Source organism: Chlorocebus sabaeus, chromosome 1 (assembly GCF_047675955.1).
Source record: "Chlorocebus sabaeus isolate Y175 chromosome 1, mChlSab1.0.hap1, whole genome shotgun sequence".
Classification (NCBI taxonomy): Eukaryota; Metazoa; Chordata; class Mammalia; order Primates; family Cercopithecidae; genus Chlorocebus; species Chlorocebus sabaeus.
Genome location: NC_132904.1, coordinates 114,328 through 139,488, shown reverse-complemented (window position 1 = coordinate 139,488; position 25,161 = coordinate 114,328). Strand labels below are relative to the sequence as shown.

Sequence of the window (25,161 nt, the reverse complement as noted above, 5' to 3'; positions counted from 1 at the left end):
CGGGGCCGCGCCCCCCACCCGGGCCCACTTCGGAGTTCGCCCCCTTCGGAACTCAGCTCCGGGAGACCCCGAGGGGAGAGGGCGCCTGGACCCCTGGGCCGAGAGCGCGGCTCCGGGTCTGGGGCGGGCACGGGAGGGGACGGGGAGTAGATCCAGACCTGGCGCCGGGGGCGGACGGCGGGGCGGGCGCGCGTGGCCACCCCAGCTCCTCCCGCGGCCGCCCACGGGGCACCCCAGACGCCCACACCGGAGACCGAACGGGGGAAGGGCGCTGTAACCAGGTCGGGGCGGGGGAGTCTGTCCAGGGGCCAGACCCGGGTGGAGGGAACTTGCATGAGGGCAGCTCCACTGCTCCTGTGCCGCCCCCACCGCGGGGGAGCAGGGACGATGCCCCCTGGACTGGAGGCGGCAGTTGCCACGAAGCAGCACCTGGGTCACCCAGGAGGGCCTACGAGGCCCGGGGCTCCTTCAGCTGCTGCCCTGGGCACAAAGCCCCCTCCCTCCCACGGGGCCTGAGCCGCCCACATGTGCAGGACTGGCTGCTCCAGACAGCTCGGTGCTCCCTCCACCCCGAGGAACTAAAGCCAGGCCCCCAGCACCACAGAGCAGGGCCTGGGAGCAGCTGGGGAGCCGGTGCCACCTTGCCCCTTCCTGGCCCTGCTGGGGGCTCAAGCCCTTCCCTCTGTCCTCAGCCGACAGCCTGGATTGCTCACAGGCCAAGAGAGTATCCTTGGGCCCAGGGTGTCCCTGACTCAGCACTGACGTTCCCGAAAAGAGCCCACCTTGAGTCGGAGCTGAGACTTCCAGGACACAGGAACTCCTCCCAGGGCCCTGGATCCAGCTGCTGCCCACAGCAGGAGGCCGGAAACCAGAAGGCCTGAGCACTTGCCCGGTCCCCAAGAGCTGCAGAGGCCAGAAGGGGCAGTGCAGGGGCTGAGCACACCACTCATGAAAGGAGGGGCCAGCTGGGCGTCCTGGGTCCAGTAGGGGCTCAGAAAGCTGTGAAACCCCCATCTCCTGCGTCGGCTCTTCCTTAGGTCCTAGATGAATAGTATTGAAGATATATGCCTAAAGTATTCCTAACACCAGGATTTGTTTGTGTGTTTTCTTCCCCAAGAAAGCTATAAACATCGAAAATTCTGCTGTAAGCTTCCCTGTGTCCTCTCTCCCTCTTCCTTCCCCCTCCCCTAAAACTAAAAAGAATGTTAAAAACCCCTTTTTCTGTGACCAGCAGACCTTATCTATGCTCCCAATTCCAATTCCTTGTGAACATACTTTGTAAAGTCCTGTGAGATCCTGTCTCCTTTGCTATGCCGCTGCAAGGTCATAAAATAGATAAAATTAGATAAAACGTAAGTTGCAATTCCGGTTTTCCTCAAAATCTAAGACACATCACAAAATAATTTACTGCCTTTGTTTCTTGCTCTGGTAATATCTTCCCGCCGCATGTGTTTCCCTCCTTAAAGAGTTTAAGAGGCAATCACCCAAAACCAGCAGTGGCTACACGCTTGGGACCCCTTCCACACCGTGGAATCTTTGTACTGTGATTCTGCTCAATAAAGCCTACAGTTTCTTTTTCTCTTGGTCCGTGTCTCCATCACTTGTGGCAGGCAGCCGACACACCAATTCTTTGGTGGCGTGGCTAAGGCAAGAACCTTTCGCGTCACATTTAATCTTAGAACCAGCAGGACCCCTCCCCAGGTGAAGTCGCAGCAGCACCAGAAACATGTGCACTTTATTGAATGCCATTGTAGAAAAGTGTGTGAGGATAAAGGACTGACACAGGACTCAGCTCTGGGGGCAGGACCAGGAATGGAAGGTGGAGCACGTGGGACACAGGTTATGGGCAGAGCTCCTGGCCTGAATGATGTCTCCTGACCTATTGATGGGCTTGGAAGATCAATACTGGGACGACAATGAGCAGAATGGTCATGAGGATGCCCAAAATCAGGGCCCAGATGTTCAGGCACTTGGCGGTGGAGGCATAGGCCTGGGCCCCAGTCAGGTCGCCAACCATCTTCCTGTCCCTAGACTGGAGGAGAAGAGATGGTGAGGGGACCAGGATCCCTCAGCTGAGAGCCATGTGCTGTGGCTCCCACTCCCCCCGGTTCCTCCCCACTCTGAGATCAGGGACCACCCCCTCCCCTTCCTCACTCTGGCTCAGACTCTCCAGGGGCCTCGGGGCTCATTCTCCTTCTGCCTGGGCCCCAGCACAGGCTGTTCTCCCCACCACGGGGTGAAGTCGCCTGTGAGTTCCCTTCTCACTTTCTGGGAGAGCCTGGGTGCGAGTCTGGAAGGTGAGGGTGTAATTTCTGGTATTGGGCTGTAGGGAGAATTGCTCTGGGCTAGTGGATCGCTGGGGACAAACTCTGAGCCAGCCAGCCTCCTGGAGCCTCCTCCTAGACCTGCACTGGGCGGATTCCCCAAGCCACACACACACAGATCACATAGACAAAGCTACTGACGTGGGCACACACGGGACAGAGGTGCACACAAACTCACACTCACAGGGACACACGAGTCCCCACCCCAGGCAGCTTCTGGGCAGGTGGAGCTCCAGGCTCACTGACCCTCTGAGCGTTCCCTGGGGCCACACGCACCTTCACGGAGTAGGCGAACGCTATGAAGCCCAGGCAGCAGGGGTTCATGAAGAGGGTGTTGAACAGGGACCAGACGACATGGTCGGGCACGGAGGTCTCGCTGCGGATGTGGATCACGGTGGACGTCGGGGGAGCAAGGTTGTGGGGTGCCCCCAGCACAGCCACCTCGTGCTCTTCCTTGAGCATCTCATAGCTGGGGGGCTGGCCGCTGTTGACAGGAGAGAAGACAGTTTGGACCGTGTGGTTCATGGTGTCCTGCGAAGGCCAGTGGTGGTCGGGTTAGCGGGATGGTTCTCAGTGGGCCCTCCCTTTCCCCAGTAGTTTCGATTTCTCAGCAGTTTCCTCTTCCTGGCATTTGCAAATGCAGAGTTGGCCGGGGCCAGATGAGGGCGGAACAAATTCCTGAGGATCAAATTACTTTAGGACTGGGAGGAAGGAGGGGCTGAGGGCTGAGGGGCTTCCTCTCTAGAGCCCAAGTGAGCACATTTCTCATCTTGTTAGGGGTGTGGGGGTCCTGGAGACTTCCCCTACGTTGGGAGTCTCCACACCCCAGGCCAGCAGCTGCAGGACCTCACTGTCCCGGTTCAGGGCTCCTGCCAGGTCTGTGCTGGTGCCTCCACACGCCAGGTCCCACAGCAGTTCCCTCAAAGCCTTCGCCTCACTTGTCGCAGGCCTCATCTGCTGAAATGCCTTGTCCTTTCCTGGGGCTGCAGTCCTGCTCCGTGCGGGTGTGGGGGCTAAAGGTCCCCGTGTCTCCTGGTGCAGGTCAGAGGCCTGGCGGCCAACGCTGCCTGTCCCAAAGGAGCCCTCCAGGCCCAGGAACGGGGACTCTGGGGAGCACTGACGGAAGAGCGGGCTGTGGGATGCCAGTGGCAGAGGCCTGGACGGTGGAGTTAGGAGCCATGGCCCTTTACCCTGGAGGCCCACCTGGGTGAAGCCTCCCAGAGCCGCTCCACATGGCCCAGTGGCACCCACGCTGCCCAGAGCTCTGGGTGTCTGGTCCCTGGGGCACCCTCCAGATCTCCAGGTTCTGATCATCTCTGCCTCTTCCCTGGGTCCTCACACGGGTGCCAGCTGCTTCCTGCAGTTGCCGCCTGTTTTTCCCATGAACCGGTTTGTGCCTCTGAGCAGCTCCTGAGGTTACGTCCTCCCTGTGGAAACACCTTGTGTGGCCTCTGGGTTTCTTCCTGGACCCTCCTTGGCAGAGGCTACTGCGGTAAACTGAGCCGATGCTGTGCACTTGGCTGGTCAGAGGGGCCAGTGTGGGCAGGGCTGGCAGGGGAGGGGTCACAGGGGCGGGAACGTGGCCTGTAGGCCTGTGTGCAGCGTGACCTGTTTAATTCCTGATGTGCCACATGGGCCCATTTTCCTGGGCGTATTTGCCCACCAGGCCAGACTCCCCAGAGGACATCGCTGAAGGTGGAACTTGCAGAGATGGGCGGCTGCTCTCCCTGCTGTAGCCTTTCACCGCAGCGGGTGGTCAGGTCCACATCAGTGACCTCCGGAGCTCACATGACAGTAGCGTGCAGCCGTGTAATTGCAGAGTGATGTGTTTGAGTAATGATGACTTTAGCTCTATAGGATAAATTTTATTGATAATTTATAAGATCTAAAAGATTTAACTTTAACAACGACTGTGTCTACTGTCGAATCACAGTGCTTCTCGACGTTAAACGCCCCTGCTACGGGATGGTTTCCAGGCCACGCAGCAAGGATTGCGTGATTGGAAGTGGGTGTTCAGGCTCTCGGCGTTTTGAACAAAGAATTGTACAGAATGCACAAAAGCAAGGAAAGAATGAAACAACAAAAGCAGAGATTTTTTTCAAAATGAAATTATTTTTGGAAATAAAAAATGATTTTTTAAAATGACAATGAAATCGTTGCAGAAAGTCACCAATCAGAGGCTGAAGTGAAGTTACAAAGTTGTACTTCTATGCAAAGACTTGTCCTCCTATCAGAAGCTTCAATTAAGTTACAAGGGTACAGTCCTATGCAAATGTCTGATTGATTAGAAAAAGCCAGTCAGAGGTACTTTCAATTTCCCATCTGCCATGCAGAAGTGGGGGTTTGCAAAGGGAGTAAGACTTCCTAATTCCAGGAAGACAGTGTGAAATGGCCTCCAGACCCTATTCTCCTGCCTCAATTGTATCCCGAAAGTAAAGTGTTTTTTCTTTTTGAAATGGTGTCTCGCTATGGTGCCGAGGCTGGAGTGTAGTGGAGCGATCTCTGCTCATTGCAGCCTCTGCCTCCTGCGTTCCAGTGATCTCCTGCCTCAGCCTCCCGGGTAGCTGGAATTACAGGTAATCTGCCACCCTGCCCATCTAATTTTTGTACTTCTAGCAGAAACGAGGTTTCACCATGTTGCCCAGGCTGGTCTCGAACTCCCGACCTCAGGTGATCTGCCAGCCTCGGCCTCCCAAAGTGCTAGGATTATAGGTGTGAGCCACCACTGCCGGCCCTGAAAGTAAGATACTAATGTCTTATATTAATGTCCACTTGCAGGAGTCCGTCGTCAGGCCTGGGTCCCTAAGTCCTCTTCCTTCTGCTGGCTGGGGTGAGCGCTAAGGACTTAGGCACGTCCAGGCCTCCACACGCCTTCTATCCTGGGCTGTGTCTCCCCCACACACAGGATGTCCTGGGATTTGTGTCTGGCTGTGCTGTGGGGACACCTTCCCTCTTCATGGTCTGGAGCCCCCGACTGGACGGGAGTGCTGACTGAAAACCAAAAATAAATATCTAAGCCCCCTTGCCCCCATGACTGAATGGAGCTCCCTTGGCCAAGGGAGTCCCAAACAAACCTGAAAAACTGAATTCACAGCCTCGAAGGGAAGGCAGGTTGGACAGGCCTACTGATATCCCCTCCCTGTGGAGTTTAGGTACAACCGACCAGCAGTAACACTGAGATAAAGCTCACAGTAGTGACAAAACAGACTCTTCGAGGCAATAAGGTACCAAATTCCAACCTGACTGTGGTACAGCGTCACATGACAGTGTAGACCCTAAATATCTGAGAAAGTTCTCCGTCAATTTAAGAGCAAGTTTAAGGATGCACAGGTGGCAGTGCCTCAGGAGGCCCTGACAGGGTGCCCAAGGTGGTCGGGGCACAGCTGGTTTTATAGGAAGACGTGGACATCAATATATGTGCGACGTCAGTTCCGTCTGGAAAGACGGGACAACTAGAAGTGGGGAGGGGGCTTCCAGATCACAGGTCGAGAAGAGACAAAGGATAGCATTCGTCTGAGTTTCTGATGAGCTTTTCCAAAGGAAGCGATCAGATACACATTATCTCAGCGAGAAGGGTGACTTTGAGTTCTATTTGTCTTTTGCCCGCAAGGAATTTCCCTGTGGACAAATTGTGAGGCGAGTCTGTAGCTTTTTTGTTTTGGCAGTCGCCATTTTTAGGAACAGAAGGGCGGCAGCTTTGCCCTAAGCATTTCCCAGCGTGACGTCTCCTTTTGGTTCAGTGATTTTGGGATCCCAATATTTATTTTCCTTTCACAACAAATAGCAGGCTCTGAAGGAAATAAAAATTATTTACCCCCAAAATAAACTTATTTTTATTTTTGAGGCGGGGCCTTGCTATGTTGCCCAGACTGGTCTCCAGCTCCTGGGCTCAAGAGATCCTTCTGCCTCATCCTCCCAAAGTGCTGGTGTGAGCCACCATGCCCAGCCTCAAAATATATTTCTTTGGCATATTTTGAAACGGCCTTGCACAACTGTCTCTTATTAGGGAAATCTGCATTCTGTAGAGAATCTCCTTCCCTTTCTAGGTCTTTTCCTAACATTTAACTAACAGCCCTTTTTAAGGGTGGAAAAGAGATATTTAGCATCCTTCTCTCCAGCCTGCCGCCTGGAGGCTCATCTGCGTAACAAGCACCTCGCCTTCCACAGCCCCTGTTATCTAAACTCAAGAATTTCTTTCGACTAACCAACTCTTTTTTTTTTTTTTTTGAGACGGAGTCTTGCTGTGTCGCCCAGACTGGAGTGAGTGGTGCAATCTCAGCTCACTGCAAGCTCCGCCTCCCGGTTCCCGCCATTCTCCTGCCTCAGCCTTCTGAGGAGCTGGGACTACAGGCACCGCTGCCACACCGGCTAATTTTTTTTTTTTTTTTTTTTTGAGACAGAGTCTCGCTCTGTCGCCGGGGCTGGAGTGCAGTGGCCGGATCTCAGCTCACTGCAAGCTCCGCCTCCCGGGTTCACGCCATTCTCCTGCCTCAGCCTCCCGAGTAGCTGGGACTACAGGCGCCCGCCACCTCGCCCGGCTAGTTTTTTTGTAGTTTTAGTAGAGACGGGGTTTCACCGTGTTAGCCAGGATGGTCTCGATCTTCTGACCTCGTGATCCACCCGTCTCGGCCTCTCAAAGTGCTGGGATTACAGGCTTGAGCCACCAAGCCCAGCACACCGGCTAATTTTTGTATTTTTAGTGGAGACGGGGTTTCACCGTGTTAGCCAGGATGGTCTTGAACTCTTGACCTCAGGTGATCTGCCCGCCTCGGCCTCCCAAAGTGCTGGGATTACAGGCATGAGCCACGACGCCCGGCCAACCAGATAAGTTTTATTTAACCCTATATATCATGACTTACTTTCCAATCTGACTCTGGCATAACGTTATGAAACAAGGGCTGGGCACGGTGGCTCACGCCTGTAATCCCAGCGCTTTGGGAGACTGAGGCAGGTGGATCACCTGAGGTCAGGAGTTCGAGACCAGCTTCAACATGGAGAAACTCCGTCTCTACTAAAAATGCAAAATTAGCCGGGCGTGGTGGTGCATCCCTGTAATCCCAGCTACTCGGGAGGCTGAGGCAGGAGAATTGCTTGAACCTGGGAGGCGGAGGTTGCGGTGAGCTGAGATTGCGCCATTGCACTCCAGCCTGCGCAACATGAGCAAGACTCAGTCTCAAAAAAAAAAAAAGAAGGAAGAAAATCAAAATTCCCCCAAAACAAGTTTCTTTGCCAAGTTTTGAAATGGCCCTGAAAAGCTGTTCCTTGTCGGGGGAAAATTTGCATCTATAAAGAATCTCAATTAACATAGCTAGGTGTTTTTCTTCCAGACCCTCCCAATCCTGAAGCGATTAACTAAGATCTGAATAGGAAAGATTTGTCACCTACTGTCTCTAAGGGCAGCCACTGAAAGACTTCAAAATAACTTTGGTCTCCACATCTTTATTTTTTATTTATTTTTTGAGACAGAGTCTTTCGCTCTGTCACCCAGGCTGGGGTGCAGTGGCACGATCTCAGCTCACCACCACCTCCGCCTCCCGGTTTCAAACGATTCTCCTGCCTCAGCCTCCTGAGGAGCTGGGATCACAGGCGCCATCATAAGGGAGGAGACAACCCCTCATATCGTTTTATGCCCAATTTCTGCCTCCAAAGAAAGAAGTAGAAACTAAAAGGCAGAAATGAAATCCACAGGCAGACAGCCCGGTGCCGCACCCTGGGCCTGGTAGTTAAAGGTCGACCCTGACCTAACTGGTTCTCTTTTCTATAGATTACAGACATTGTACAGAAATGCACTGTGAAAATCCCTATCTTGTTTTGTTCCGATCTAATTACCAGTGCATGCAGCCCCCAGTCACATACGCCTGCTTGCTCAATCACGACCCTCTCACGCACACCCCCTTAAAGTTGTGAGCCCTTAAAAAGGGACAGGAATTGCTCACTCGGGGGTGGGGCTCGGCTCTTGAGACAGAAGTCTTGCGGATGCCCCAGCCAAATAAACCCCTTCCTTCTTTAACTTGGTATCTGAGGAGTTTTGTCTGCCGCTCGTCCTGCTACAATCACGCCCGGCTAATTTTGTATTTTTAGTAGAGATGGGGCTTCTCCATGTTGATCAGGCTGGTCTTGAACTCCTGACCTTGTGATCTGCCCGCCTCAGCTTCCCATAGTGCTGGGATTACAGGCATGAGCCACCACGCCCAGCCACAGTCTTGATTTTAATCGGAACACTCCTTTTCTACCAATCCTAGGTCTTTAGACAAACTCAACCAATTGTCAGAAAATGTTTAAATTCACCTATAGCCTGGAACACTGCCGCCTCCCCCGCCCGCCGCCCCACAGGCTTTGTGTTGTCCTGCCTTTCTGGACCAAATCAATGTATTTCTTAAATGGACTTGATTGATGCCTCATGTCTCCCTAAAATGTATAAAACCAAGCTGCGCCCCGACCACCTTGGGCCTATGTTCTCAGGACCTCCCGAGGGCCGCATCACGGGCCATGGCCCCTCATATTTAGCTCAGAATAAATCTCTTCAAATATTTCACAGAGTTGGACTCTTTTCGTTGACACTTGCATTGATCTATGTCTTTGCCTGTAACTTCTGTCTCCCTACAATGTATAAAACCAAGCTGTAGCCCGGCCACCTCTGGTACAGGAACTCTGCAAACCTCTGTTTGCAGGAACTCTGGAGGCTGTGTCATGAGCCGTGGTCAGTCATAGTTGGCTCAGAACAAACCTCTTTAAATACTTTACACAGTTAGCTTTTTTCATCCTGACCAACACGGTGAAACCCCGTCTCGACTAAAAATACAAAAACTAGTTGGGCGTGGTGGCGGTTGCCTGTAGTCCCAGCTACTCGGGAGGCTGAGGCAGGAGAATCGCTTGAACCCAGGAGGCAGAGGTTGCGGTGAGCCGAGATAGCGCCACTGCACTCCAGCCTGGGCGACAGAGTAAGACTCCGTCTCATAAAAAAAAAGTAAGATAGAAAAGAAAAAAGTCACCGCTCTGCTCACTGAGGTAAATGCGTATCTGATTGCCTCCTTTGGAGAAGCAAGTCAGAGACTCAAAAGAATGCAAAATGCAACCTTCGTCTCTTATGTACCTGCGACCGGGAAGCGCCCCACTTCGAGTGTTCCCCGCCTTGCTTTGCATTGTCCTGCCTTTCCAGGCTGAACCAATGTTCATCTTACACATGCTGGCAGATGTCTCCTGTCTCCCTGGAACGTATAAAACCAAACTGTGCTCCGGCCACCTTGGGCACATACCCTCGGGACCTCCCGAGCCTGAGTCATGGGCACGTCCTCAACCTTGGCAAAACAAACTTTCTAAATTAACGGAGACCTGTCTCAGATATTTGGGATTCACAGGTTCAAGCACAGCAGCAAGGAACCCCCTACCCAACCATCCCCTGCCGGTGGCGAGTGCGGGTCCTGGAGGAGGGAGGGCAGCTCAGTCCCGGGTGCTCGGGAGTGTGGCCAACTGGGAGACTGGGAAGCTGAGCCTTCTGGCCGGGTGCAGTTGCCGCCACTGCTCAGGTGAAGGCTGGGCACAGGAGGTTTGGAGGGAGGATCCGGGGTCTATTGTTGGGAAGTGGGTGGAGGTCCACAGAGCAGTGTGTGTGAGTCCAGAGCTGGGGACCAAACCAACGTCTTTGGGGGACAGTCTGGGCTGAAGACATAACTGTGAGTCGTCAGCACGCAGAGGCATCTGCAGCCACAGAGACAAGAGTGGGGTGGACCTTGAGCCCTAAGCAGGACCACTCACCACAGACATTCTGGGCCAGGGAGGGCAGCCAAGGAGGCTGAGGAGGGGAGTGTCCACCACAGGCGCCCACAGGCTCTCTGCATCCGCCACCAGTGTTAACAGCTGCTGCTGGCCCCTGGGGGTCCCCTGCGGGTTCTTAACAGGCTGCACCCCCTGGCTTTCCCCCCATGCGGTTCTCTACTCTCAGGCGCGCCCTCTGGCAGCCGCCCTCCCTTTCCCCCTTACAGGGACAGGGACCCCGGCGCTCCTCGGGCGCGGCTCCTGCTCGGAGAGTGTTGGAGCAGAGTTGAGTTCTGAGTTCTGGGAATGGAGGGGCTGCGGTGTCAGCAGCTCTGGCTCTGAGGAGGGGGCTCCTGTACGTCCCTGAACCGTGAGACCCGTGGCCCTGAGGCAGCACCTCCCACTCCTCTTGGCCTGGAGGGAGGGGGCTCTGGCCAATGGTCTGCCCACTGCCCACTCAAAGGCCAGCAGCCTTTGATGGGGGTGGGGGGGATGAGGTGTGTGGGTGGGGGTCTCTGCCACAGCCCAGCAGTGGCCTCCCAAGGGGGGGATGTCTGTCAGGAGGGGCCCTGCTGGGTGGTCCAAGGCAGCCTGGGACAGGGGCTCCCTGGGGTGGGGGCTAAGGGGTGGGCCGCACCCTCGGCCTGCAGGCTGTAATTTGTGTTATATATAGCATGGAGGGGCTGGGCCGGGAGGGCGGCAGGGCTATAAGTGAGTGGGTGCCCACCCTCCCAGCACCAGTCTAAGTGTGGAAGAGACGGCGCTGGAACCCATGGACACCGCGTATCCCCGCGAGGACCCCCGGGCCCCCACGCCCAGCAAGGCCGGTGCCCACACAGCCCTCACACTGGGGGCCCCGCACCCCCCACCTCGAGACCACCTGATCTGGTCAGTGTTCAGCACCCTCTATCTGAACCTGTGCTGCCTTGGTTTCCTGGCGCTGGCCTACTCCATCAAGGTGGGCGGGGGCCCTACTAAGGTGGGGGGGGACGGGTGGGGAGCTCCGTGGGGGGTCCTCGCTGTGCTGGGGGCGGCGGGGGGCTCTGCTTGTCTGAGGGGCTCTGTGGGTACTGCTTGTGAAGGGGACATCATCAGTACGGCCTGGAAGGAGCTCCTCAGGAAGGCGAGGCCGGGGGACTCTCCGTTAAACACGGGGCCTCTTCCTAAGGGGGTCTGGCGCGTCCAAGAGCACAGAGGTCATTGGGAGGCACCCACAGAGGTCTCTGCAATCAAGGGGGGTTCACGTGCTGGGGGCTCCTTGAACAGAGGTCCCTTTGACTTCAGCCCGTGGGTGGCAGGGTTGGGGGTGTCTCAGCACCCTGGAGGACCCTCACCGGTAGAGAGCTCGCATAGGCTGACACTGGCCTGGGACGGCCCCTGGGTCCATAGCTGGGGCCCCGGGGAGTATCTCCTCAGGCCACAACCCTCCATCCAGATTTTGGGTCCAGCAGGGGCCTTCCAGGTGCCCTGAGTGGGGGTGGGGAAGGGCCCCCAGACCCCGAGGACACAAAGCCATCTGGCCCTGCGGTCTCTCTGCAGGCCCGAGATCAGAAGGTGGTTGGCGACCTGGAAGCGGCCCGGCGTTTTGGCTCCAAGGCCAAGTGCTACAACATCCTGGCCGCAATGTGGACGCTGGTGCCGCCCCTGCTGCTCCTGGGGCTGGTGGTGACTGGTGCCCTGCACCTGGCCCGGCTGGCCAAGGACTCTGCTGCCTTCTTCAGCACTAAATTTGACGATGGGGACTATGACTGACAGGCTGGGTCCTGATCTGGGTCCTGTCCCAGCCCCAGGACACTGACCCCAGGCTGCTGCCCCTGGGGCTCAGTAGTGACTCCCTGGAGCCTGGCCCTCCTTCTGTGGGGCCTCCATCCCTGCCCCATCCTGAACCTGGGGCCCTCAAGCCCCAGCATGGGCACCTGACGCTGACCTAGTCAGACCCCAGGGTCCTCACCCTAACCTGAGGGTTCCCGGGCCCTAACTCTGCCCCCAGCCCTGCCCCTCCCTCCTCACACTCCAGGCCCCTCGGTTCCATGATTAAAAGTGCCTGGTTCCAGAAAGTGCCTCCTGGGTCTCTTTCCTACCTAGTGTCGGGGAAGGAGCTGCCCTAGGGACCAGCAAAGAGCCAAATGCCAAGGCCGACCCTGAGTGAACGGTGGGAGTGCCCCCAGCAGCAGCACAGCAGCCCTGCCCTGCCCCCACGGTCCCCTTCTCTCAACCACTGGCGGCCTGTGGCTTATGGGGTGGAGGCCCAGAGTATTTTAAACTAAGTTTGAAGCCCAGGCCTTTGATCTCTGCTGCTCTGTGGTTTAGTGGCCTGTGCCCCAGAACATCATGGGTGCGTCCCAACTCCACGTGTGCCCGCCCCATCTCTCTGTGCACATGCGTGTGCGTGCTCGCAGTCTGCGTGAGGGTCCGTGCCTGTGTGTGGGCCCCATCTGGGGTCTGGTGTATGCCTCCTTCCTTCTGGGTCATTCTGTCCCCATGACCCTGCGTGCCCCCTTAACTCTGAGAAATCCCAGTTCCCACGGCGGCTTCCCTCCCCCCTGGGCCAGTGAGGGTGACTGGAAAGGCAGGGCGGGGACCATCCCATGGGCGGGGCTGGATACACACACACACACACACACACACACACACACGTGGGCAGGATAGCAGCTTCCCTTTCTCTCTCTCTCACACACACACACCAACCAAACTGTATCCAGAAAGGCAGAAAATGGGTGTGTGTGCGACATTTTCTGAGTCCCCTGGTGCTGGATGCTTGTTCTCACATTATTTCTTTTTTTTTTTTTTTTTTTTTTTTGAGACGGAGTCTTGCTCTGTCACCCGGGCTGGAGTGCAGAGGCCGGATCTCAGCTCACTGCAAGCTCCGCCTCCCGGGTTTACGCCATTCTCCTGCCTCAGCCTCCCGAGTAGCTGGGACTACAGGCGCCCGCCACCTCGCCCGGCTAGTTTTTTTGTGTTTTTAGTAGAGACGGGGTTTCGCCGTGTTAGCCAGGATGGTCTCGATCTCCTGACCTCGTGATCCGCCCGTCTCGGCCTCCCAAAGTGCTGGGATTACAGGCTTGAGCCACCGCGCCCGGCCTCTCACATTATTTCACCTGCATCGAGTCCTTGGTGTATGGGTGTGTGCACCATGGGGTGCATGTTCTCGTATGATTTTACCTGCATTGTGCACCGCTGCCTCCCCACACACCCCCACCACAGCCTGGTGATGGGAGAGCTCCAGGGACATGCACACCGTGGGCTGCAGGGAGGCCCTGGGGCCTCGTTGAGGCCAGCCATTGCCGGGAGGTGGTGCTTAACCGCAGAGTGGCCTGGGATTCTGAGCACCCGACCCCGGGGCCCTTCCCTCACCCTTGCCTGCTGGATCTTCCTGGGCTGTGGGTGGGAAACTATCTAGTTGGTCTACTTGGAGCCCTGGGCAGCGCTCCCTATCTGTGATATGCCTGCAGCCGACAGCAGGTGTGGCCGGGACTCAGTGCAGGCCCAGCCAGCCTGGGCCAGTCCCACAGCGGACCAAGGACAAGGGCAGTGTGCCCACCTGTGCTTGCCTTGGGATAGAGACAGTGTGCCCGCCCCGAGCCCCAGGATGGCCTGAGAAGGGACCAAACTGTGTTGGATGCTGAGGCTAGAAGGGGGTCAGCCCATGTGTGGCTGGATACATGTCCCCAGGGATGAGACGGTCTGCCAGTCCCCAGGCTTACTGAGGGGCAGGGACGACCTGGCCCATGCCCAGTGCTGTGGGTGAGCCACCTTGGGGGAACAGTCACCAGCACCTCCCTGCCTCAGGCTCAGGCTCCTGGGCAGGCGGATGAACCCTGATCAGCCAGGTCGGCACACATGCACTGGCCACCACAACCCCCCAGAAAGGTCACCTCAGGATGTGCAGAGGTGACCACACATGTATGTGGCATGCACATGCAGCAGGTTTCAGGCCACATCTCTCCTGCGGGCACAGGGCTACCGACCACCCTGACCTGACACCTGTGCCCACATCACCCTGGCTCTGGGACTGCAAAGATGAGCTCCTGCTGGGACAACCCTGGTGGGAGAAGGGGCCCATGCTTCCCTCAGGGAACCTGCCTCTGCCTCTCGCTGCCCAGCGGCAGCGTTGGATGGGACCCAGCTCTGCAGCTGAGGGAGCCTATAGGGGACGGGGGAGCCACATGGAGGCGTCAGGCTGCATTCCCCAAGGCTCGCGCCCGGCACTGGACCGCACGCTGGGCTGCACCCTGACCCGCAGCCCCTCTCCACTGTGGCCGTGAGCCCCAGCAAGCAAGCTGCTGTAAGACACGCAGTGTCCACAGGTCTCAGCCATCTGCACTCTACGCGGCTCCTGTCAGGGTGGCCGAGAGGACTCCTGGCCAGCCTCTGCGTGCTGGTCTCGGCCGCGGGTGCGCTGCGCTGGAGACACGCATCCCCCACACGCTGCTTCTGGCAGCCGCTGAGAGTGGCAGAGACAGGCCTTGGGAGACCCAGGCATCCTGATCCCCAGACCCCAGAGCTGCCTGAAAGAGGTTTCCACAGGCGTCCTTGCCTCCTTCCCTCCCTCCCTGAGTCTCGTCCTCTGAGGACAGGGTGCGGCGGCAGCACCAGTGCAGGAGGGAGGTGCAGACGCGAGGGGACCCACGTTTCTCAGCGTGAGCCTCAAAGTTGCTGCACTTCCCGACTCAAGTGGAAGGAGAAATGGGACCCAGGGCACGGCCCTTACTTCAGAAGGAAGAAAGCACAATTCCTCAGAGGAATAATGCTCTTCCCAGCACCAAAGCTTTAATTCCTCAGGCTGACCGCAGAGCAGCGGGCCTGGTCCTCATCAGGGTTTCAGCGGCAGACGCCGTCACATCTTGTTCTTGGGAAACTGGGGCTGAGGCCCCGAGACAGAGACTGGGCAGGGCCAGGGCCTTGAACCCATGCACGTCTGGCTCCAGCCCCTCTGGCTGGTCTGTGGAAAGCGCTGGAGTCTCGCTCTCAAATCCCTCTCCTGTTCTCTGGTGACTTCCCACTTCCCACTCCCCCACCCGTCCTCACAAGCTGCGTGGTTGAGGAAAGAGAGTCATCCCACCCCACCCTGTGGCAGAGGCCGCCCAACCTGATTACGGCTGCCCAGAGTCAAGAGGAGCCTGGGACTGAGACTAAATCCCACAGCCGCATGGCGTGAAAAGTTCCTTTCTGGCAAAGCTGCACCTGAGAGTCTGGAGGAATTCTGAAGGGGGCCGAGTCCCCTTCCTTCGTGCCCTTATCCCTGCTCTCCCCGCTGAGGCCTGCATCTGCCTCTCTGCCTTCTCAGCAGAGCGGCTGGCCGCTGTGACCACGGCTCTCAGGAGAGTAGGGGATGAGAGGCCAGAGGTGATGTCGGCTCAGACCCTGGCTTCAGGAGCTCGGGGCGGTGCCATGGACAGTGCGTGACAGCATCAGTCCACAGGGGCAGGCAGAGGCGGTGTGGGGATGCCACGGGGAAGCTACCTGCCCACGGGGGTCCACAGGAGTCCAGGCCACAGGCAGAAAGCGTTGAACTCAGGCCAAGCAGCGTGGACCTTCCCTGAGAGCCTGGCTGCAGGTGAGGGGGTGGCAGGCTAGGAGGGTGCCCAGGAGGAGTGGGTGCAGGAGTGGCCAGAGGGAAGGAAGAGGCATCTCTGAAGCCGACGTTCCTGATTGTTCAGGGGCAGGGTCCACGGTGAGTTACTCAGTGGGGCTGGAGGGACCTAGGGTGACCCAGAGGGGGCCCTGCAGCTCTGGAGCAGGTACCCAACATCTTCAAAAAGTCCTCCCAGGGAACCCGGAGCTGGAACTCCCAGGCAGATTCGCGGGTGCCCTTTGTATCTGGCCAGCAGAGCGGGGGAAGGAGACCTTGTGTCCTGTAGGGAGAGAGGCAGCCTGGGGCTGAGGGGCACAGCCTGTGGTCACAGGTGCCTGGGCTCTTCTCTTGGGGGCTGGAGTGGTCTTCTACCTGGCAACAGGGAGAGGCGGGCCTGGGACGGCCACAGCTCAGCCTCCAGGTGGGGAGCCCAGGGCCCTGCTCGGGCCGTGACCTCCACGGTCACGGAGTCCTCGGAGAAAGAGAAGTTGAGCTTGTTTCCCTGGTAGAAGATGCCAGAGACGCTCACTCTGGAGATCCCCAACAGACACACAGGGTCAAAGGTCACACCCGCCTGGGTGACCCTGCGGGAGGAGAGGTTTGTGAGGCGGCAGGTGGGGGTACGGGCTGCCCTCTGCCAGCCTCTGCACTTACCTGAACCCCGTGCACCCGAAGAGCACCGCCTGCAGGAAGCCCCCCATGCCTGTCAGGAAGTTCACAGCACCTGACCCGTCTGCATTCTCAGTCCACACCTGCAGGGGCAACGGCAGCTGACACCAGGACCCCCCGGACACCGTCCTCTCTGGGCTGCTGTCCCAAGATCCGGCAGGAAGCTCCAGGGGTGCACCCTGCCGTGCCTGCTCTGAGGCCGGGCTCCACTCCCACCACGAGGGGCCCAGTGGGAGGCAGGCGTGGCCAGGCTGACCTTGAAGGGTTCAGCCATGCTGGCAAAGCTCCTGTCCAGGAGGCCCCGGGCCCGCGCTGTGTCCTTCAGCTCCATCCAGCCCACAGCAAACATGCTCTGTGGTCACAGGTAGCAGGACACGGGGTGAGGCCCACTGCGTGGGCAGAGAAGACTGAAGCCACTGAGGCAGGAGCCCCCCAGCTCCAGGGTGCTCACCCAGGTCATGGCGGGGCCCTGGGGGGATGTCACAGCCTCGTAAATCTCCAGGTTTTTCCTGCGAACGTCAGGACTCAGGGAGAAGGGGACGGGGTATCCCAGGAGCACGACATCTGCCTGCTTCACCACCTCTCCTACGTGGAGGTGCTGCTGATTGGGGGGTGCTCCAGGACAGACTCGAGGGTCTCAACGGCAGGGGAGGAGGCCTTGAAGGGGTCACTCACCAGGCTCATACCCATCGAACTCCGGGTGGAAGTTCTGCTCCACGTCAAAGGGCACCTTGATCTTGTCAGCCACTGCCAGCCACTGGCTGGGGACGGGCAGACCCAGGTCCTGGGCCAGGGCAGCAGCAAAGCGCAGGCTGGAGGTGGAGGTAGGTGGGGGAGGCTGCAACCCCTGCGCTTCCAGCTGCTGCCTGCCGAGTGGGGGCACCGGGGCAGGTCTCCAGCTGGGGCAGGGGCGGGGTGAGGTGAGGGGATCTTGTGTCTGACCTGTTCTGGACCAGGACGTTGGTGTACACAGAGTTGTTGACCCCTGAATGGTACTCGTCGGGGGGCATGACTCCTGGACACACAAGTCCAAGATGGTGCTCAGTGCAGAGCCTCAGAGGCCTTCCCTCCACGCCGGCGGTCAGCGTGGGGCTGGCACACGTGAGGTGTCTGAAAACATCTGCCGAGTCTGGGAACATCCACCCTTCCTCCCTGAGCCCCTCCCCACCGTGGCCCTCACCCCTCAGGTGGTACTTCTCCTCCCTGGGGCTCCACTCCACACGACTGCACCAAAACTCGGCCACAGCCCTGACCACGTCCCAGCCACCAGCCTCTCGAAAGAGCTGCAGGTCCTGGGGAGCAGGAGGCGGCACAGAGGCCAGGGCCCCAGTCACTTGCATTCCCAGTGGCCTGTCTGTGCCCAGAAGCAAGGCCTGGCACTGAGACACCCATCCTCAGCCAGCTTTCCAGGACCGGCCCCAAACAGGGCCTGGCACTGAGACACCCATCCTCAGCCAGTTCCCCAGGACTGGCCCCAAACAGGGAGCCACGAGGAGTGGGGGCTACACCAGCTGCCTGGCCCCCCCTTGCAGGAATGGTGGGTAGGCACACCTCACCTGGGTGGTATGGTAGTACAGCTCGAAGGCCAACACCACAGCCCCATTGACATGGATCTCCTGGGCTCCGTAAATGTCCTCAGGGCAAACCTCCAGGCCGGAGCCTGCACTCTCCCAGGCAAACTTGGCTCCCTGAGGGGTTGGGAGGGGGCAGACTTGGCCTTGTTGGAGGCGAGGGGTGGCCCATCAACTTTCCCATGCCCTTGCCCTGGAGGAGGGGGGCACGGCCTGCGCCAGGTACCCTGGTGGATGCTACTGAGAGAAGTGCCCACTGCACGTCCTCACTGGGGGCCACGTGGCTTCTGCCCAGTTCTCACCCAGTGCTGACCCTGGCGCAGGGCGGCAGGGGCACCCCAGGGGGTCCTGGGCCAAAGCAGGGTCCCAGCCCTGCTGCGGTTCCCACCTCTTCTCTCTCTCAGGTGTGGGTGGGGGCGCTGCTGAGGCCCCACAAGCCTCAGGGTGGGGAATCTAGGACATCCCAGCTCTGTCCAGAGAGGGGGCCTGGGGAGAGGGATACAGGCCTGGGAGGGTGTGGGGGCTGCAGGCCCTGCAAGGCTCTGTGGCCAGTGCCCAGGTCCCCTCACCTGGTAGCCCAGGTTCTGGGCATTCCCCAGGGCCCCGCCCAGCGTGCGGATGCGGTACTCCAGGATGGCCCTGGCGGCTTCGGGGTGGAACATCAGGATATTCGGGAACATCCAGAGGTCCTGAGAGCACAGTCCCTCGTTCTAGCTCCGGACAGGCCCTCACTGCTCCCGCCCCTGCGGGTCACATTCTGCCCTGGCAGAGCTCCACTGCTGGCGCCTTCTGGGTTCCTCCTCTGCTGCCCACTCAGATCTGCAGACCCTCCCCACCTGCCCACCCAGTTCTGTCTCCAGCCCGGAGGCTCCTGGAGTTCTGGTCCTCAGCCCCACACTTCGCCTCCCCAGCCGGAGTTTGTGTGGCTTCCGAGGCTCGGCCGGAATATGGGCATGGGTGGTCTCAGGCCGGCCAGCCCGCAGTGAACGCCTCTGGGAGCCTCATCAAAGAAACGCCACAGCAGCAGCACAGGGAGGCTCAGCTCCAGCGCCGTCACTCTTGACACCTGCATGCCCAGCAGCCATCACGCCCCTCTACCCTGTGCCCTCAGTGTCCCGTCACCCTCGCCGGCCTCCAGCACCGGGCTCCACGCAGCGGCCACACAAGTATTCCCAGTCCCCACAGGTCCCCGTCCTGATAGGTCTCTGCAGCTCACTGGCCCTCAGGTAAACGCAGGTGCCTCAGGCCCTCTCAGTTCTGGTCTCTGCACCTTCCATTCCCCTCACCTAGATCACTCCTCTGCCACCCTCCTGTTGAGATGCCACCTTTTCCAGGCCCCTTCCCTTTTGCCACAGTCCCTGTGCTTCCCCAGCCACAGCCCTGATCCCAGGGAGGGCAGAGACCGTGGACCTCCAGGTGTCACCTGCTGTGTGGCTGGTGCTGGGTGTACAATGCTCACCTGGTCCCAGAAGACGTGGCCCCAGTAGCATTCCTCACGGCTCCCATTGGAGAGGCCCCCAGGACTGAGGCCATGGCAGATGTATCCTGGGGCCTTGGGCTGGGGTAGGGCACTGAGCAGGTAGTAGAGGGAGCCACGCAGGGCCTGGCGCAGCGGCAGGGGCCCCACCACGTCCAAGCCACATTCTGCCCAGAGTTGGGCCCAGGCCTGTGCGTGAGCCGTGTACAGAGCTCCCGCGGCCTGCAGCTGCAGGGCCTCAGTGAGGCAGGCCTGAGCCTCAGCCTGGCTGCCGCCCACCACCGTCAGGAAGTCCCACGTCCTTTCCTCCTCACCTTCCCCAAGGGTCAGGTCTGGGGGTGCTGGTGTCCACAGCATGTGTACCTCCTGCTGTGGCCCCCCGGGCTGCTCAGGGGTGAGCGTGTGGCCATACAGGTACCTGTGAGAGTATGGCCATGCCTCAGGGATGAGCTCCCTCCCGAACTCCCCGGCCGCAAATCCAGCCCCCTCCTTACCGGGCTCCCTGGAAGTCAGGACCCTGGTGCAGGTCCAGGTCTGGGCTTTCCAGGGAGAAGGCTGAGGACAGCAGTAGCGTGATGGGCCCGCTCCCGGGGGACAGGCGGGCGATGGACACACGGAAAGCCAGGACGTGCGGCAGTGTGCGGTGCGCATAGATGCACTGCGAGGCCCGGAAGTGGGGGCCCTCCAGGGTGTGAAGAAAGGAGCCTGGGGAGGCAGAAGGGAAGGCAGGACCACTCCAGGTGGGTGGCCAAGCTACGGCCTCCCTGGGGCAGGAGTGGCCCCCCCACCGTGGCCTCTCCCCACAATGAGGCACATCCCTCCGGGACCCCCCACCGTGGCCTCTCCCCACAATGAGGCGGATCTCTCCGGACCCTGGGCTGCTCTTTCTTGCTACAGCTGCACAGGAGGCCTCCAGGCAGCGGGAAAGGGGGACCCTGCGGGCCTCTGGGGCCTCCTGTGTTAGTGAGACTTCCTGTGTAAACTCAGGAAACAATGTCTGGGGCAGGGGTGAGGCGGGCCAGGCGGCCTACCTGTGTTGGTGTCTAGGGCAAAGGTCTGGGTCAGCCGCTCCCCCAGCCCTGCAGGGGCCTCCAGCCGGACGTTGAGGGGGCTGGGCAGCACGGCCCGGTGCGTGTCCCCGCCAGCCCCATTGTACACGCCGCTCACGTGCAGCGTGTCATGAAACACTCGTGTGCCCAGGTATGCGTTGGTCACAGTGGCCAAGAGACGGGGGTCACTGGGCAGAGAGTGGGCAGCAAACGTGGTGGGGTCCTCGCCGGAGTCCTCCATGGAAATGCCGCTGGCCCTGAGCGGCCTGATGGGGATTCAGGGGCCCCGGGACTGGCTGAGCCTCCCTCTTGAGACCGTCTGTAACCCCCTGAAGCCTCCCTCAGAACTGGGGGGAGTTGCAGAACCAGCTGGGCAGCCCCGATTTTCCTGAGGCCCCTCCTAGGAGGAAACACCCAGGAACGGAGCTCAGACCCCTGAGGCTGATCTCCGGGAGCCCAGTTGAGTCCCTAAGTTTGTCTCTCCCACCCGGCACCTCAGGATTCCAGTCCTAACCCCGCTTTCCCAAAGACCGCCCCCACAGCCCCGGTCTTGCCCCCACCCTCTGAGGTCGGGACCCGCGTCTGTCGGTGGGAAGTGGAAGTGGGGACGAGGGCGGGGTGTGTGCGGTGACGGGGGAGCGCTGGGCGGGATGGGGGAGGGAGTCTGGGGCTGCCAGGGGCCCTGGGGGGATGGGGCACTGGGCGCGTGGGGGTCTCGGGGATGTGGGCGACTGGGGCAGGCGGGGGTCGGGAGGGAGGATGGGGCGGCTGGAGTCGCTGGAGGGGGACTGGAGGCTGGGAGGGCGGCGGGCGGGGGGCAGCGGGGAGGAAGCCTGGAGCTGCGGGGCGGGGGCCTCTGGGACTCACCGCAGCCCCACCCGTCGCCGGGCGCCAGCGTGGAAACCTGTGTCCCTCTGCTCCACGCCAGGGCCGGGGGAAGGAGGAGCCGCCCGGCTGCCGCGCCACCAGGAAGGCCCGCGGTCCCCGCCCCCGAGGGCCCGGGCGGTCGCTGGGCGGCGGGGGCGGTCGCTGGGCGCGGGGGCGGGACGTGGACTCGCGGCTGCAGCCCCGGCTCCCCTGGGTCGCGTCCGGGGCCTTCCCGCACGCAGCGCCCTGAGTGCGCGGAGCTCGAGCCGGGACCCGGAGCTGTGTCCGGGGGGCTGTGGGTGGGGCCCGCGGGCCGGGGCTTCCCTCCCGCGCCTTCTCCCTCCCCCTGCGCCCTCCCGGCCGCCTCCACCCGGATGTTCGCCGCGCTGCTGCCGGGGGCTCGGGGGGCTCCGATGCCAGTGAGACCCCAGCCCCAGCCGGCGCCCGGGTTCTCGACACCGTCCGGAGAAAGAACTCAGGGTGGGGTCGGAGGAAGCGAGAGGCAGGAGGCGAAGCGAAGGCGCAGACCCGCCGCGCTCCGCGGAGCTTGGGTCTCCTCCTTGGGGGCGGAATAATCTTTAGGGATTCTGGAAAAGAAGGGGATTTCAGGGACACCCCGGCCCCCGCCGTGACTGCCTCCTTTCTCCCTCCTTTGGGTTTTTGCCGGGAGGGTCATGGACGTGTCCCTCGCACGGGGTTTTGGCCATTTTCTCGCCCTCATTTGGGGTTTTCTGTTATCCTGCGGTTCCTTTGCCTCCGTCCTGTTCTAGCTGTTGTTTGGGTTTTTCCATCCTCCTGCAACCACCCGTGCAGTTCCCAATTCCCATCTCAACGCCACCGCCCACCTGGACACTGCTGGGCTCAGCCCTGGGCCCGCTTGTCCTTGTATCTCACGCTCCCTGACCCGGCCCTCATGTCCCCGTCCTGACCACTGGGTGCAGCCAGAGACGCCGGAGTCCAGCACGTGCTCGGAAGCCTGCTGCTCCCACAGCCTCCCCAGCACAGGTGAGGATAACTGCACCCGTTCTGCTGCCCAGGCCAAGAACCCTGGTTTACCTCTGCCCGTCTGTCACCCACACTCCATTCAACCCATGGGCAGGTCCTGTGGCTCCCCCTCCATCCGCCCACACCTCCTCCTGGAGTGGCTCAGTCGCTCCCAACTTCTGCTTTGTTGTGAACAGACCACCTCCACCCCCAACATTTAAGGCAGACCCTGCACTCTGCCCAGAAGGCAGTCATGGCACCCAACTCACTGAGGATGGCCCAAAAGCGCTCCTCATACAAGCTCCACCCGCAAACCCTCTCCTGCACCTGCCTTGGTTCCCTGACCTCATCTCCCCGAGGCCGCCTTTCCCTACTCCACTGCGGCTACCTGGCTTCCTTGCTGCTTCTAGAACTTTCCAGGCACACTCCCCTGCCTGACTTGCTCTGGCAGCATCATTGTCTGAAGCACTTTTTCTCAAGACCTCTTTGGGGCTTGCCCCTCACTCCTTTGGGGTTTCAAATGGCCAGTCCTCAATGAGACTTCCTCAGACCCCCCTTTCATGCAACAGGAAACCCTGGCTGCATTCCCACCAGTCCCAGGCTTTGCCTTACTTTCCTCCGCAGCATTTGTCAGCCCCACCTGTGCATCTTTATTACACTGTTACTTGTTTAGGCATCATAGGCCTATTGATTGTGGTGTGTATTTATGTATCAGACACACATTTATTTACTTGTTAGAGATGGGGTCTCTTTCTGTGACCCACACCGGAGTACAGCGGCAAAATCATATTAGGTTGTTGCAGAAGTGATTGCGGTTTTTGCTTACTTTCCAACCAACCTAATAGCTCACTGCATCCTCGAACTCTAGGCTCAAGCCTCGAACTCCTGCCTCAGCCTCCTGAGTATCCGGGACGACAGGCACGTGCCACCACACCTGGCACACGTATACGTATAATATACGTATTTGTGCTATTGCGCTGTGTATCACATACATGTGTGTTGTGTATGTAGTGTGTATATATATATATATATGTAGTATTATACTATGTATCATGTAGATGTTGTTTTCCTACCTAGAATGCCAAGTCTAGGAGGACAGGGTTTTTTTGTGTTATAGCAGGAGATTTCCCCTCGGAAGCGATGGGGCTGAATCTAGAGTCTCCCCCACCTCCCCACTCAGACTGGAGTCTCAGCAGCCCAGTAGGGTTGAGCAGAGAAGACTCCAGGATTCAAGGACTGTCCGCTGCTGGTCCTGTCCATCAAGGCCCTTGTCGCAGCGCTTTCTGCAGTCAGCCTGCCCCCGAGACTCACTTTCCTCATTGAGGAACTGGGGGCCACTATCCTGCCCTGTCAAAGTGGGATGCTGGAAAGACTGTGAGCACTGACCTGGATTGCACCATGCTGGCCAGGTGTCATAGAAGCCAACAGAAATGAGCGCACAGGAGAATTTATCATCAGTGCATGGGGGCTGCTCATCCGCCACGTGGTCATGCCTCCCACCCAGCACGGGGGTTCTGCTCTGTCTCTACCCTGCCCTAGTCTCCCTTCCCAAAGGTCTCAGACCCTGGACACCTCTGGGCCTGGGCCACAGCCTCAGGGATGGTCTCATTCCTAACAGGGAGGGACGGTGACCTGCCTACCTTCGGTCTACAGGGGCACAGTCCTGGGGGCTGCTGGGCCACACTGCAGATGGGAGTTGGGCAGAGAAGGGTCATTGTGCCCCAGGTAGGAGCTCTCACCATCATTATTGTGGCTTGGGTTGGTTGGGGGGTGTCTTCAAGGGGAATGGCTGGAGGGGCCCAGGAGAGGAAGGTGGGTGCAGTAGTGGTGAGGCCGGGGGAGAAGGGGTCCCCCAGAGTATGGAGAGAGGGGCAGATCCTGGACCTGTCCTGGACGGGGCAGGATGCCATGTCTGGGCCTCCCACATGCCTGTCCCGGGCCTCTCGGCTCAGAAGTTTCCCAGAGGCTGAGAGCAATGTCCTCCCGCCCTTGGAGTGGGCCGTTCTCTCCATAGGGACTTTGACTAGGGTCTTCCACCCTGCTCTGGCCACCAGTGCCTCAGAAGGTTGAGACGAGTTCCTTGGTGGCCGATTCTGGGCGGCCGTCCAGCACTGGGTGTGCGATGACCAGATCCGGCTTTGCTCTCTTCACAGCCTGAAGCTCCTGTAGTGACGGCTCACTCAGCTCCACAGAGGTCAGCCTGCAGCCACACACACAGAGCAGAAGCAGGGTCAGCGGTGGGGGAAAGCAGCCAGGGCTTGCGGGCAGGGCTGTGGGAGCAGCCGAGCTTCGGCCAGTGACGGGGCTGTTGGCTTAGCTGTGCCACAGACACTCACGGACAGGCGGTGTCAGTTGAGAGGTTTGTCAGAGGCTAGGGGAGGGGCAGAGGCCAGGCCTTGGGGGTGGCAAAGGGGTATCGGGGCCACTGGCCCAGGGTGCGGCCATGGGCACCAGACAACAGATGAACATTTGGTCAGGCAAAGTGGTCAAGGCCCGGAGCTGTGGCCAGGGCTTCAGAGGGCAGGCCTGTCAGGGATGGGCTCCCAGGTCGGTGTTTGAGCTCTGTCACGTGGGAGGTCCCTGGGAGAGGCTCCTCTTCAGGGTTCAGGGGAAGCCCCCAAGCACCCACCCCCACCTGGGTTGACGGGTTGTGTCCCCAGCACCCTTCCCACCCCTGCCTCCACCTGAGGGTCTGCAGGCCACATCCCTGGTGCTGTAGGACTGCACACAGGTAGGTCACCATGGGGGCAGGCAGTTGGCAGCCGCTGAGATCCAGGGTGGTCAGGGCGGGGCTCTGCCGAAGCATACCCACCAGGTACTGGAGCCCTTGCTGGGAGCTGGGCAGCTGTACCCTGTGGGAGGGCAGACCTCAGGAGCTGCTGGGGTGGTG

The 25,161-nt window shown here is 59.5% G+C and overlaps 4 protein-coding genes and 1 pseudogene across 6 annotated transcripts in view; 1 reads left to right on the top strand and 4 right to left on the bottom strand.

The window, feature by feature from the left end:
* Window positions 1-327: 327 nt before the first annotated feature.
* Window positions 328-1,749, bottom strand: LOC140713196 (uncharacterized; annotated as a pseudogene).
* On the bottom strand, window positions 1,703-2,989 carry LOC103241750 (interferon-induced transmembrane protein 3). The gene is made up of 2 exons (XM_073021327.1): window positions 2,601-2,989; window positions 1,703-2,032 (listed from the first exon to the last, which is right to left on the bottom strand). Exons 1-2 carry the CDS (start codon window positions 2,847-2,849, stop codon window positions 1,880-1,882), a joined length of 402 nt encoding a protein of 133 aa, XP_072877428.1. The 5' UTR covers window positions 2,850-2,989; the 3' UTR covers window positions 1,703-1,879.
* A 7,826-nt stretch (window positions 2,990-10,815) lies between these two features.
* Window positions 10,816-12,136, top strand: IFITM5 (interferon induced transmembrane protein 5). The gene is made up of 2 exons (XM_008001923.3): window positions 10,816-11,037; window positions 11,619-12,136. The coding sequence occupies exons 1-2, from the start codon at window positions 10,852-10,854 to the stop codon at window positions 11,829-11,831; spliced, it is 399 nt and encodes a 132-aa protein (XP_008000114.1). The 5' UTR covers window positions 10,816-10,851; the 3' UTR covers window positions 11,832-12,136.
* Window positions 12,137-14,824: 2,688 nt separating this feature from the next.
* On the bottom strand, window positions 14,825-21,449 carry PGGHG (protein-glucosylgalactosylhydroxylysine glucosidase). 3 transcript variants are annotated; one of them, XM_037998732.2, is made up of 14 exons: window positions 21,288-21,448; window positions 20,403-20,820; window positions 19,866-20,076; window positions 19,354-19,789; window positions 18,464-18,583; window positions 17,880-18,011; window positions 17,504-17,615; window positions 17,266-17,338; window positions 16,999-17,135; window positions 16,775-16,908; window positions 16,580-16,675; window positions 16,309-16,406; window positions 16,027-16,238; window positions 14,825-15,934 (listed from the first exon to the last, which is right to left on the bottom strand). In XM_037998732.2, the coding sequence occupies exons 2-14, from the start codon at window positions 20,659-20,661 to the stop codon at window positions 15,834-15,836; spliced, it is 2,121 nt and encodes a 706-aa protein (XP_037854660.1). In that variant the 5' UTR covers window positions 20,662-20,820; window positions 21,288-21,448; the 3' UTR covers window positions 14,825-15,833. The 3 variants fall into 3 exon arrangements, with proteins under 3 accessions (XP_037854660.1, XP_072877297.1, XP_037854661.1); XM_073021196.1 differs by lacking the exon at window positions 21,288-21,448 and having other exon boundaries at window positions 20,403-21,095; XM_037998733.2 differs by lacking the exon at window positions 14,825-15,934 and having other exon boundaries at window positions 16,026-16,126; window positions 21,288-21,449.
* Window positions 21,450-22,083: 634 nt separating this feature from the next.
* The window catches only part of NLRP6 (NLR family pyrin domain containing 6), a 35,554-nt gene continuing 32,476 nt past the window's right edge, over window positions 22,084-25,161 (bottom strand). The window contains 2 exon segments of the mRNA XM_073022639.1: window positions 22,084-24,471; window positions 24,956-25,123. Of these exon segments, the coding sequence (XP_072878740.1) occupies window positions 24,330-24,471; window positions 24,956-25,123 (310 nt within the window). The 3' untranslated portion in view covers window positions 22,084-24,329.

Excerpts from the sequence above, each read along its gene's own strand:
- LOC103241750 (XM_073021327.1), bottom strand. The coding sequence starts at position 2,849 with ATGAACCACACGGTCCAAACTGTCTTCTCTCCTGTCAACAGCGGCCAG. Across the intron at positions 2,033-2,600 it reads CGTTCGCCTACTCCGTGAAG|TCTAGGGACAGGAAGATGGT; the intron begins GTGCGTGTGGCC and ends CTTCTCCTCCAG.
- PGGHG (XM_037998732.2), bottom strand. The coding sequence starts at position 20,661 with ATGGAGGACTCCGGCGAGGACCCCACCACGTTTGCTGCCCACTCTCTG. Across the intron at positions 17,136-17,265 it reads AACGTCCTGGTCCAGAACAG|CCTGCGCTTTGCTGCTGCCC; the intron begins GTCAGACACAAG and ends CTCCACCTCCAG. Across the intron at positions 15,935-16,026 it reads CCGCCTCTCCCTGTTGCCAG|GACACAAGGTCTCCTTCCCC; the intron begins GTAGAAGACCAC and ends CTCTCCCTACAG.
- IFITM5 (XM_008001923.3), top strand. The coding sequence starts at position 10,852 with ATGGACACCGCGTATCCCCGCGAGGACCCCCGGGCCCCCACGCCCAGC. Across the intron at positions 11,038-11,618 it reads CGCTGGCCTACTCCATCAAG|GCCCGAGATCAGAAGGTGGT; the intron begins GTGGGCGGGGGC and ends GTCTCTCTGCAG.